Consider the following 13762-nt stretch of genomic DNA (forward strand, 5'->3'; position numbering starts at 1 on the left):
AAAAAGCAGATGGCAGAGGTATTTCACACTGTTTGCAAACTGCTTTCCTTATTGGAGCTTATATATACTGTCTCCATTTTAGGAAAGACCTAAGGTCCAATGATACCTGAACATCTGATTAGGGATTGGTTTGTCCACTGCCATGTAATTATTTATCCATACTTTCCTTCTCATTTCCTTTCATGCTGCCATCTCCCCTTGATACCAACATGTTCATGTTGGAGATTTCAAACAGTGCTGATCAAGTGACACAAAAATATGGCTACAAAAAACAAACAATGGGTTTGTGTGAAAAAAATTGGGTAAATATAAAAAACATGAATAAAAACTGCAGTTGATTTGTTTCCTCTCCTGAGCCCCATCAGGTCAACAACTTATTTAACCACAGACTGCATTTTTTAAGTCTGTAAAAAACTGTCTTTCACTGAACATGAATGTGATCCTGCTTGCAGATTTTGCAGTTGACACATTGATCTCCAACCGAAAGTCCATTTCACTTTTTTACCTCCTATGCACCCACCCTTGATAAATAGTACACTGCACAATGCAAATAATTCAGATGTCCTGTCTTCAGCAAAACCTCAGCTCTTTTATTGGACTGCAATAGACAATAAGGTGGGCTGAATTTTATTTTCAAGTTTCCCGTTTGAAGCTTCTTGTTTCCTGTTGGTCTTTTGTAAAGAACTTCATGCATCAGTTCTCCTCCTGTCTGGCTGGGAGATCCCCATGATCAGACATGAAAGAACAGCAGGGAATCTAATACACCTCCAACTGCCCCAATTTAGACAACACTGTGTAAAATAAAAGGTATTTGAAATACATCCGCTACACTTCCAGCCTTATCCTTTCTAGCTTTTGTTCTTTTAATCTTCAGTATGCTCCTCAAATCCCCACAGGCTGCACTCCTACAGCAGTGCTGTCAGGAACTCCAGCTGGCAGACAAAGAGCCATTCGAATGGCAGAGAGAGCACTTCAGAGTGTGAATACTGCCTCCCTGTCCGTAACAGCCCTCCCCTCTTCAAGAGAAAAATCTTTCATTGCCCTTTCTCTGTATCTCCTTGGGAAACAAATTCCCAAATGTTACTTAAGCTCCTAGTGGAACCCCTTTTTATGTTCAACCTTCCCACTCAAGCACAGAAATCTCTTGTCTGCAGCAGGAGTTATTCATGGGAGTGTTTGACCTATCTGTTTTATACCACAATTTACTTATAACCTTACCTATATTAGTGAAAAGGGAACAAAGGGAGGGTCTTGAATGTGATCAATCACTTGTTTAGAATAGATGAGCAGACAAGAAACATTAAGTTTTTAGTCTCAGGAGAGGAAAAAAAGAAAAAGCCCATTTAGAAAGTCAAGAATGGGAAAACCACTTCAATAGCTTTTCACATGTTAGCTAGACTATTTCTAGCATTTTAATATAGGCACTAATAAATATGCTTTACTTTTACCTTTCTTCTTATCAACATCATAAAATAAATCTCCAGACCTTCCAGTATTACTATCATGTTAACTGGCAGTGTGGGGGAGCTAATAATCAAATCATGTAATTATTGATTTTGGTGGATCATACATGAATGAAATAATGGATTTAACTATAAAATACATTCAAATAATAAGCTGATTAGAAACAAGATTAATTCAGTTGTGAGGGACCTCTGGAAGTTTGGTCAACTTTCAGCATCCAGGTCATTGCTTATGTCTTATTCCATTAAGCAGCCCATACCTTCATCTTCTACTGTGAGTAGTGCTTTCCTCCCCTTGACTGACACTGGGCTCAGGCAGCTAATGATCCTGATACTGCACTTACCCTTTATTATTGCATATAATTAAACCCCATACTTTTTTATTAAAAAACCCTGAGGCAACAGTAGCTCAGCACCTTTTCCATATACTTTGCCACTAGCTTCTCTGTCTCTGTAGAGCACGAGGGGCCATATCAACTTCAGTTCTGAGGCAAATAATCTCTTGCTGTATTTTTCCCCATGCAGAATGGGAAGCCGACATTCAAAAAGGGAGACACCACAAACCCACAAATTTTACTGTTTTTTAAATCTTTCACATCACTGCTTACTCTGGTGAATTTCAAGTTTCTGTTTGAAATTAATATAGTAAAAGACATTCTGAAAAGCAAGCTTGCCAGTCAGCAGCTTAATTCCTGGTAGTGAAAACACATGACAGAATAAGGAGTATCTTCTTTTATCAGGCTATTTTCATCTATAACAGGCCTTTATATTTAAACCACATTACGGCTTCTATACAAAATGTATTCCCATACAAACCTCTCCTACAGTTGCTGTGGTTCTAAGGTACTGTGAAGCACAACACAACAAAAGCTATTTCAGTTTTTAAAGAACAATATCCTCAAACAACATAGCTACACCTCAGTGCTCATCATCATTATTTCAATAATCTCACTGAAGGCAGAAAAAGTTTCAAATGCCCAAATCACTCTTTTCTATACTATCTATTTGCATTTGTGAATATGAAACAGCAGAAATTACGTCCAGTACTTGTGCTGTAAAGCAAAAGATTTTTCTGTCCACGGACTGGGAATTAGGACTGGCAATAAACATGACAATAAATCATACAACCAGTTTCTGTCATTCAACAACTGTGCATAAGCTATCACAAGACTTCATTAAATATTTTCATTTCAATACAACTTAGAAATTATACTAATTTATAAGACAGAGAGGTTCTGTTGCAATAACTTGTTTTATTCTAGTTCCATCTAAGCTAAAAATAGACCCAAGCTAGTGTTTGAAAAGCTTATTGCACCTTGAGGGCACTCAGCAAAACACAAAATGGGTTTTAAAGATATTTGGTACTGATCTGAAATATCACATTTGTGCATCTTAGGATGAAAAATGAAAAATGACCACACAAGATGAACAAAATGACAAAATCCAAAGCAATAATGCATTAATTTATGGAAACTTATTTAATTGCAGGGATCCTAATTTCTGTATGTCCGAGGCTTTAAAACAACCTTTGATCTTGCTGGTATTTCAGCACAGCATAACGAAAGTAAGCAGTAGGGGAACTGTAATCTTTGTCAATGCTGATAAAAGTTAATTCCTTTGAAAATTACACCTGAGCTTGGACAGCTTCAGAGCAGTACCCACCTTCATATAAGGAAGCTTTTACAGTGTTGTGTCTTCAAAAACATTTTTTTAATGTGCTATTTTTAAATGAAAAAAACTTTCTAGTTATTAAGCATAGAGAAAAACAGTTCTGTATTTTAACCTTAAAAAGCGACTTTGTTAGCATAAATGCATCTGGCAATAGATAGTCTGCATTTAAACCTAAGTCATTTTGATGTGAGTGTGTCTAAGGTACAATAATTTTGTGCTCTTTGGGGTAATAAAATAAACAATTTAACCCTGCACAGTTAATAACTTACCCTTACTTGACCAACAAAAGCATTAGCTTCCTCTTCCACTACAGACAGGTTTTTAGGTAGAAACATATCAAAAACTGGTCCGTTGTCATTTACATCCGTCACCACAATATTAACAGTAGCAGTTGAGGTCTACAGAAAAAGATAACATTATGAACAAATTATCTTTATTTTACAATTTCACAGATGAGAACTGATCAGCAACCTTACTGACGTGTATTGGACCCATCCAGTACAGAAACACAGGTAAAAAGGTTGTTGATGTTTTTTCACATGTTTTTGTGAAACAGGTAGGATTATTCATTTGAAGAGTTTCTTTTTACCTTTCTTGTAAGACAAAACAGGGTCAAGACTGAATAATATATTAGAGATGCATGAAGGACATCAGATACGTTTTTTCTTATATGGTATTTTGAGGATTTAAGGATCTTCCATTCTGGGGGGTGTGTGGGGAATCTAGAAATATAAAAATGTGCCAAAAATACAAATCCAGAAAGAAATTACTTATTTTACTAAACAAAATATGCTACCATGATGATTAGCTTAGACTATTAGTCACCCTCTTTGCTGGCACAATCATGCTACCCAGCTCAGCTGGCCTTAGCTCAGAGATCTCTGTATCATCCTTCACCCACATCATGCTGACGTCCTATTAACCATTACCACGTGAACTTTAACATACAGAGAGGTGCCCAGCAGGAACAGCATAACTCAGTATATTTAACACATAAAATTTCAACAAAACATGTCTGTGCTCCCTACTGAAATTTTCTATTCAAATTGAAGCGATTGGAGAGTGAAATACTTTGCCGACCTTCACAGCTTGAGTCAGATCCCTTTTCACTGGTTCTGTATACTGTTTCAGACACAAAACACCACATTATTGTACTTTATAAATTATTGTATTTTAGATTAATTCAACACATGCTAACACTTTTACTACCAGAGATACTTTTTACTCCATAAATTCAAATCCAGCACAACATCAAGTACCATTGAGAACTGTAGCTTCAAGTTTATTACAGTTTAAGATTGTAATGGAAACAGATACATCAACTAACACTAGCTATTTCATGCAGTTATTTATTTCAGAATATGCTGAAGCACTGCAGCTCTTCCCTGTTTCTCAAGTTTAACAGTTTTGCACTGAGGTGAAATACCTCTGTTTGAGCCTCATGAATTTAAACATTGTGGCAAGAGCAACAAAAACATGCCTTTGTTTTTTACCCTATAAATAATAACTACAAAAAAGCGGAGACTAATAATGCAAGTTTCTGTGGCCTCTGACACAGGTTGCAAAAAGAAGGAATGAACAGTACTCTTCATCCACCAGAGAAAAGAGAAGCACTTCTAGGCAAAAAACATGTTGAGGAGGATTGAAATTATATACCAAGGACAGCCTTTCATTGCCAGAACAGAGAAGCATGGGCACAGACAGCGCAGGGAAGGTATAGCATCTTCCCCAGGAGCAAGATGCACTAATATCTGGCATGACCGATAGTGATGTAAATTGATGCTGATGCTGTGGCGGAGCAGTGGAGGGGCAGGCTAACCTGGTATTGTAACACAGTATCATTAGTGTATGAATGCTTCCTTCAGCATTTCATGCAGTTCGTATGGAAAGAAAATAAAATTATCTTACTCTAAAAACAGCCTGTTAAGCAAGTAGCATAAGGGAGAGAGATGCCAGAAAGAAACACACGTGAAGTTTAACACTGATGCTTTACTGCTGCAGAGTGCAAATGCTGGTTGTCCACTGTTTTGTACTGTTCCCCCAGTGACAGTAATATTGTAATGATGTCTATGCTGCAGCCACTGCTACTGTGAAGTGCAGTGTAAAATAAAACACAGGGTATTAAATCAGCTTTCCTGTGCTCTATTGAGATGCCTACTGATACTGAACTACTTTGCACTGAGCTACATTAGGGGAAATCTATATGACATTACAGTCACAGCAACTGCACAGTGCAGACATAATTCCTGAAAGTCCCTTGCTTTAGGCACAAGACTCACCAACCTGTTAGAAAGTGGCACCTCACAGGTTTCATAAAGAAACCTGTAACCATCCTCCCTTAAAAAACAAAAAAGGCTGAATGTAAACCTGCATCTTTGTATGCCTTTTCTGAAGCATCTTCTGGTGCAATACCACCCATGCAACAAACCTCAAGCAGTTTTACACCCTCGCAGGTCCGTGCACTAACTGCCCACAATAAATGTGGAATATTGTCTCATTTTTATTAAGGGGCAAGCTCCTTGTATCTGCCACATAGGAAAAGCACTTGCAAAGGACAACTAATATACTCACTGTCTTAATAGTATTTGGTCACGCTTTCATTGCTGTGTCACCAGTTCAGTCTGATAACTTACTCTCTGCAGGAGAGATCCTGTAACAGGTCAATCTCTTTCACCTTCCAAATCCCCAGACTCGGCAAGCAGCCAAGTCACCAGCACTGGAGTCAGCTGCCTCTTTTCATGGCTATAAACCTGGCTGGTGCATTTGCACAGTGTCCCATGTATTCACTGAAATGTGACCTGTGCTAGCAGGCTTCCTTTAGCAATCCCTCTTGATACCAGCACAGCAAAGAACAGATAGCAAACATACACAAGTATCATAAATAATACCCATGCACAACACAGCTCCTTCAGAGTGAGAATTTTTCTATGGTTTTTGTATGGAGGCAAATGCAGAAAACAGATCTGTTCCACAATAAGCACCACAGAATAACTACTTAATACTTAAAAAGTAATGAATACTGAGTATTTTGAAGCAAACAAACAAAAAGAGGCTTGCAGGCTGGCTTCTTATATTTGCTTACTTATTTGCTAATTGCTTCTGAAACTGCCATTCCCACATTCAATTTATATAAGGAAAATGTACTTTACAATTTATGCACCCTTGTTAATGCAAAACACACTCCAGAACATTTCCTCTGATGAGCGACGTGCACTGCATATAAATCAATATTCCGAACCTAACTTGATTCCACAGAATACAGGGTGTAACAAAACCTCTTAGATTTAATAAACTGAGAGAAATATGGCATAAAAAACATCGGCTTAAGACAGTGAGTAATTCTTATTTTGAAAAAAATCTCTTTTCCATTCAAGAAAATTTTAAAGGGATGTGTCTGATAATCTGCAGTGTGTTTACATCTGATGATGCTGAAGCAACCCACAGCAGCTCTCAGAACAGCTGTCAAAACACGCCTTAGCATCTGATAACTTCTGAATCAAAAAATTACTGTTCTGAGCTACTCACAGGTCTAAGTCTTGTACATAAGTGCATGCCAACAGGAGGGGCTCATGTACTTTAGATAAACATAGCAACACATTGTAAGGAACTCTTAGGAGCACTTCTCCTCAACAATAGTGTTTTTTTCTAAAGCCAAGCAACTCTTTGCCCTGGAACTGTGCTATTAACAACATGACCCTGCAGCAATACTTTTACAAAAATACTTGAACAAAAAAGAGAACTTTTTTTCTTTTTAAGCCTTCGTGAAACCCAACTGTTATAATAGTATTAGAAATACTGAGCTTACTGAAATACTGGAATAAATCTAGGAGTCATCTGAAGTTTCAAAGGAGACTCTGATTTCACCTAAGAGGAGACAGTCAAGGCAGCAGGGAAGGCTGAGCTCAGCTTAATACAACCTGGATTTTAAGATTAATTTTAAACTACTTTTTAACACTTTTACCAATGATGTAAAGGAGGTAATGAAGTACACTCTCCTCAAGTTTGCAGGTGACACCAAACTGGAGGAAACAGTCAATATGCTGGAGGCAGGGCTGCCATTCAGAAGGACCTCAGTCAGCTGAGAAATGGGCCAACAGGAACCCTATGAAATTCAGCAAGGATGAATGCGCAGTCCTGCCCATGGGAAGGAAAAGCCCCTCACAGGGATCTGGGCCAAGGCCTGTCTAGTCAGAAGCATCTCTGCAGGAAAGGCCTGTGAGTGCTGGCAAACAGCGAGTGGAGCAGGAGCAGCCGTGTGCCCTGGCAGCAACACAGGGCAGCAGCTCACGGGCTGTATGGACAGGGGACCTGCCTGGAGTCCAAAGAAAGGATTATCCCCTCTACTCAGCCCTCAGAAGACCACACCTAGATAACTGGGTAGTGTCAGGAGAGAAAACAAGTGTAAACTGTAACAAGAGAGGCTCAGACTGGACATAAGGAATAGCTTCTCCCCATGAGGACAATGACAGCATTTCAGCATGGTGACGCAAAAGGGTTTTCTATAAACTGTGCTCTAGCTTGCCTTCACATTGCAGACAGGTACTGGGAACCTGGTCTCAACAGACCCTGCATAAGAACAGAATCAAGTTTTTGATGACTTTGTATCATTAGAAATGGGCTACCTGAAATATGCAATAAATCAGTTACCAGCCTGACTTGTGTATGTGAACGGTGAAAGCCGCCTTGAGTTATTCTACAGGTTAATTCTGTAATGTAGGATGGAACTTGTCATTGATGTTGAGGGATTCCAGGTCAGACTAACCCCCAAGACTAATGAGAACTGGAAAAATTTAAGAGTGTTTGCTTGGCTTAGTTTTGCAAGAAAAAAAGAAAGTTTGTGAGGATTTTATAAGAAGGGAGAGAGGAAGGTAGGAGAAGAGACATTTGGAATTGTTTCACAAGTCTTCTGTTATCTAAGAATTTTTAGTATTTTTCAGATTGATGGCAATACTTTTACTCATCCTAAGCATTCTGCCTTATCTGCCAGCTGACACAGCCACATGGGATAGTGCTCCACTTGTTACCAAGTCTCAAGTCACACTTAAATTTTCACTTATAAATTAAAAAAGTAGTATTTTGCAAAGGAATAATATTTTGAGATGCCAAACGGGAGAATTATTTTATAAAATTAAGTTCTCTGTTCTTTCTAAACTTCCATGGGTACTGAAATAAGTTCCTGTAATAAGATCAACATTTCAAATAATCCTCATTTTTATATTAGGCACAATTTACCAAACTATAAAAAGTGGATGAATTCAGTGGCAGGATCACCAAGAGAAGCATTCAAAATGAACTCTGGGTTAGCAGCCATGCCCAGTGTTCTCTTCCATTAAATCAGAAATGACAAACTCTAAAATGGAGAAACAATATGGGAATACTCAAAAATCTTGCTATTTCATCTGAATACAGGCAATATCCGTTATCCCACTGATGGAACAATGCCAACCTTTTACACAAAATGGTAGTCTGTTGGCTACCTTTATTTCTTTGAGATGCATAGAGCAGCAGTTCTGCCATTAATGTCAGAAATGGCTATAATCACAGATTATTAAATAAAATCAACATTTTTATATCCCCATTAGATGGCTCCAAAGACTTACTTGAGCTCTCTGCAAGCCACAGCTTAAAACTGATGTGCTATTCTGAAATAGCCTTTATTAGACAACTATTATAAATTACTGTGGCTTATTCAGAACTGCAGCATGGAGCACTATTGGTAACTTCATGATCATCCATCTTGTGGATAATGTAAAAAGTCACCAGCAACACTAAAATCACATTGATTAAATAATCATTGCTTAGAAGTTATGTTCAGGGCTAGCTATAACCTCTTTTCAGTCTGTCACTGCAACAGAAAACATGAAAGCAAGTAGATCGTGGGTCATACCCTTTCTTACAGCAGCTAGTAACTATATGGGACACTACCCTTCAGGTGAGATGGACCACAGGTAGCGAATACATGCTTTGGGGATAAAAAGTGCACTGCAAGGAGGACAGAAGTAAACATACCGCAAAAGAGTCACTATATTTTGTGTGATGCTCAGTTTCTTGTATCGTTAGAGAAGCCTACCATTTCTTGTTACCATTTTCAACTGCAGGTAGCAGCGGCTGCCTGAAATCGCTTCTACTGTCACATAACCCCCACTTCATTTCGTAGGTCACTAGCTTAAATTCTTCAGCCAAGGAAACCTTCAGCACATAGACAGAGAAGTGGTGAGGCTTTTAACTTTGTCACAACATTACATTGAAATTTTTCAGTCAATAATGAAGAGCATGAGGAGCTCTAAGAGTATTCTTGCCTCTGACTATCAAAGCAGAGAAAATTATATTCAAAGACAAGTTCCAGTTTGGTGCCCATTTACTTCTGCAAAGCCAGCTTTCTTGTTTTGTTGTGCAGTGGGGGGGAAGATAGCTGCATTATGTATCTCATAGCCTCAAGATTCAAAGAAAGATTTATTCTCTCTTCATTCACTGGTTCTCACACTAAACAGTGCAACATGCATCTGGAACCTATGTCCCAGCTCCCTACAACATTATTGTCCTCTTTGCTTGGCTCTAGTCTTATACCACTGCAAGGTGACTTGCATATGACAGAGTAAAATTAAGTCAATGTTTAGAACTATGAGCAGCAGGAAGCAGATTTTTCCTTGCAAAGCTTGGGGAAAACAAATAGAGAAATAGCTGTTTGAAGAAAAGATGTTTGAAGAAAATCACCTGCAGGTAGAATCTTTCAGTTTGCCCCCTTGATTGTATACAGGCTATTTTGTTCATTACATACTTGAAAAATGAAAGCAAATAGTTTCACAAATTTCTTAAGGAATTATGGAAAGTTGCAGTGTTTTGTAGAGGATGCTAAAAGAGACCGTAAACCAGCACTCTCTCATGAACAGAGTGGCTGTTTTACTAAAGCTCTTGACATATGTTTAATTACCACTAAAAGTCTTTAAACAAACTTGAGTAGGTCCCCAAAGTAATGAAAGAGAGACCTAATTCACAACTGGTTTTGTGCATCAACTGAATAGATACTCCTCTTGCAAATACCAAGATAATACAGTAAGGATTAAAAAACTGCCTTGACTCTTTTAAAACTAGGCATTTCTACAAAAGATTCGGCAAGTATGGCTTGGAAAGGAGTGTTGAAGCTATTGCTGGAAATTCACGCAGGGGAAAAAAGCATTATAGCCTCAGATCAGGCATTTCCTATTTATTACTGAAGCAAACCCTGTTTACTTCTCTTTTATAATAAATGTTAAGTCAAACAAAAGATCAACAGCTGCAATTTATAGCTTTCTTAGGGCCACTAAAATAGTTCTTACATATATAATTCTTCCCTAAGCAATAAATGTAACGTTTACATTGCCTCCACAAATATCTTTTGTCCTAAGAATGCCAGGCCCTGATAAATGTTATAGATGATAAATTTGAAGGAAATTTCACTTGTGACTTATTTTATTTGTACCCAGCCATTTAAATTGAAGTTGGGAATTGATGAGAGCATTTATGCCTTAGAGAGGAAACATTCTTAGCTCTGATGTCAAGCAGGTTTATTAATTTAGACAAATGCTATCATCTCTAGATATAACTAGCTTGCAAATAATTATATTTGCAAATGGGGCAAAGTCCAAGGCCTTATTGGATCAAAAAAGAAAGTGTAAATAATGCTTCTGATCTACATATCAGGGCTTACCTATATTCCATTCAAGAAGACTATACTTAAATAATGATATCCAAAATAATAGCTATTCTTTATCAAACAGGGAAAACAGCTGCTCAGATCTCAAAATACTGGGAGTGACAAGTACCAGAATAAAATATACGTGAATTATATAACAGGTAAATTGCTATGCTGTCCAAGCTCAGTGCTTCAGGAGAGTGATAGCCTGAAGAGTGACGTTGCTAATGGGAATGTAATATTTATTGGTAACGGAGGGGGACAATAAAGTGCCAAATTCGAAAAAAGTGATGGGTAAATATGCACAACTGTTTAGGGCTTTGTTCACTAACCTTTTTGAATGCACAGAAGCTGCATAACCACAACAACAATGTCCACCGGGCCATGGGGAAGAGGGAGCATGTTATTTTTTTCTGGTCTGTCCCTATCAGCAAGGCTGCAAGCCTCAGGTATTTTCAGACCTTGTTTCCTTCCAGTGTAGGGCATGAGAACTTTAAAAGCAGTTTCTACCAACCCTCTCCCTCTACACCTCTCCAAGTTAGAAAGAAGAAATGGCCAGCTGGACTGCAAAGAAATTTAGGAGAGAAGAGACTGAGGCTGAAGGGAAAGACAAGGCTGGAGCCTGTCAATAATTACACTAATGAAAATAGATCAGAAAAAGCCTGGGGAGGACACAAAGATAAAAGCTGTCAATCACACAAAAATAAATCCCCAAAAACTAAGACCTCACACATTCAAAAAGAAAATATAGAAGATGAGAACTTCAGTGGGAAAGGAAGAGAAAATCATGTACACATTCAAGAAATGCCCTTGACAAACACATGGGACTGACTGGATAGATCTCCATGTCATGCCAGTCACCAGCCCTGTGACCTCCCAGGCTCCAACCCTACATATCTATTTGTAGAGGAGAGAGAGTATTGATCTGCTGTCCAAGCAGCCAAAAAGCATCTCAATAGCATAGGATCAAAACATTACTGTTCCTACAGGATGAACCAGCAGCAGCTGGTAGCTTATATCCCAAGCTATATAGCTCAGGCTAGACAACCCAAATTTAGAGCACACTTTGTGCTACGCATCACCTAATATAGTTGGAGGCTAAAGTACGAAGGAGGCTACATTTGTCATGCAGCTGGCCAGAGACAAAGCTGTGGAAAAATGGGTCTGCATCTAAACTAAAAGCTCAGGATTCAGTGTCTTAATTGCAAATGGATAAAGCTGTGGCATCTCTACCAAGGTCTTTATATCATAAACCAAACCTGAGAACTTAAAAACAGGTAAGGAACATGGGCTCCCAGAGCCTTCAGCTGCAATTCCCCTAGCAGTCCTGCATAGTTTACCTATTTACTCAGAACTAGAGACTTCACTGCTGTGATAAAAAGAGCAGAGGTTTCTTCTAATCTACGAAGAAAGGCACACTCAGCTAGAGAGGGGTCTGGGGCAAGGAGCTTCTGGGGCAAGTGCATCTGCTCTTGAGCTCTCCAACTTTGCACAAACAGTGCTGACTGAAAAGCAGTCTGCCCATCTTACATTTTCCAGTCTAACTAGTATTCACAACCAAGGTATTTACTATCATGACTGTGATATTACTTAATATACACAATAACAAAATTTATACTCAATGTTACACTATACATCACTGTTACTGTGAACTCTGCTGCAAGATCTATTGTAACATAGTTCTACTTAAGCTTTTTTTATTTATTATTATTATTTATTTTAGGATACAAAAAGCTTCAATAATCCTTGATGCAGAACTGTTTCTCACCCTAAAATAAACTCAGTTTTCAAAACAGTACTACAATCTGCTCAAAACCTTTGTTTTAAAAATGTGATCAATCTTTATGAGGATTTTTCTTTATGAGGATTACTTAAATCACCCCTTCCCTGTTAGCAATTGAAATCAAAGTCTTTATAGGGAATATTATCCATGCAATGCAAGCAGACAAAGTTGCACAAACACTGGAAGTTTGGGAGTCTCCTGAAGCTCACCCTAGAAAAAGCTGGGGCCTGGAGAAAGCCTTCTGTCACAGAAAATGAGATCTGGCAGGACAAATTCCTCTTGTGCAAACCGAGATTTACCGATCAGTACAAATTTTAAGGCTTTCTCATACAAAGTACATAACTTGTCAGCAAAATAGTAATAGGCAGTGCTTCTTTCTAGTTGCAGTTTGTATGGTTGAAAAGGAAATAATTGGAGGAGTTCTTTTAGATGACGAAGTACAAAATCATTTATCTGTTTATACTGTTCCTTTCCATCTATTTAAGAACTATTCCTTTCCACTGCACCCAACAGATCAAAATAAATGCACTACATTAAGGTAGTAATAAAGTTCCACAGTATGAACAGGCTGCATTGATTTTAAAATTTTTTGGCAATCTTGTTTTACTGAGTACAAAAATGTCAGTAAAGTAGAAGCCTTTTTCAATACAAGCATTTTTGTACACAAAATCTCAGTGCAATGTTTACTGAAAGAGGCATACATGCTTTATTCTTGATAGATAATGGAGCTGATGTGGAGCAGATACAGGTAATATTTACAGGAGTAACAGAACATTTACTGTAATTAATTAAATCTCTGTACATTATTCAAGTAGGAAATCTCTGTTTAAATTACCTTGATCTAGTTCTACCTGTTGCTCTAAGGAAGGTAATTAGTTCAAGTGTCATGGGAGATAGAAGGTCTAAAATTATTAATGATCTTCTAAGATGACTGAAATATTGAAGTCTAACTTACATGATGAAACACAATACATGGAAATAAGGCTACTTATGGCTCTCTTGGTGGATGAATACCCTCCTGAAATGCTGGTCTGCTCTGATGAAGAATGAGACACTAATATGAAGTATGGCATGGTATTTGTGTCTACACAAAGCACACCAGTGTGCCTCACGGCCCCTGGGACAGAGACACTATTAGGCTGCCCTGGTCTGACTCATCATCTAGGATCACAA

The 13762-nt window shown here is 38.1% G+C and overlaps 1 protein-coding gene across 8 annotated transcripts in view; it reads right to left on the reverse strand.

The window, feature by feature from the left end:
* PCDH15 (protocadherin related 15) overlaps nucleotides 1–13762 on the reverse strand; it is a 443471-nt gene that overhangs the window by 139717 nt on the left and 289992 nt on the right. For all 8 annotated transcript variants that reach the window (XM_055720578.1, XM_055720583.1, XM_055720580.1 and 5 more), the window contains one exon: nucleotides 3404–3532. In XM_055720578.1, the coding sequence (XP_055576553.1) occupies nucleotides 3404–3532 (129 nt within the window). The remainder of the gene's footprint in view (nucleotides 1–3403; nucleotides 3533–13762) is intronic.

This window comes from Falco cherrug, chromosome 9 (assembly GCF_023634085.1).
Source record: "Falco cherrug isolate bFalChe1 chromosome 9, bFalChe1.pri, whole genome shotgun sequence".
Taxonomy (NCBI): domain Eukaryota; kingdom Metazoa; phylum Chordata; class Aves; order Falconiformes; family Falconidae; genus Falco; species Falco cherrug.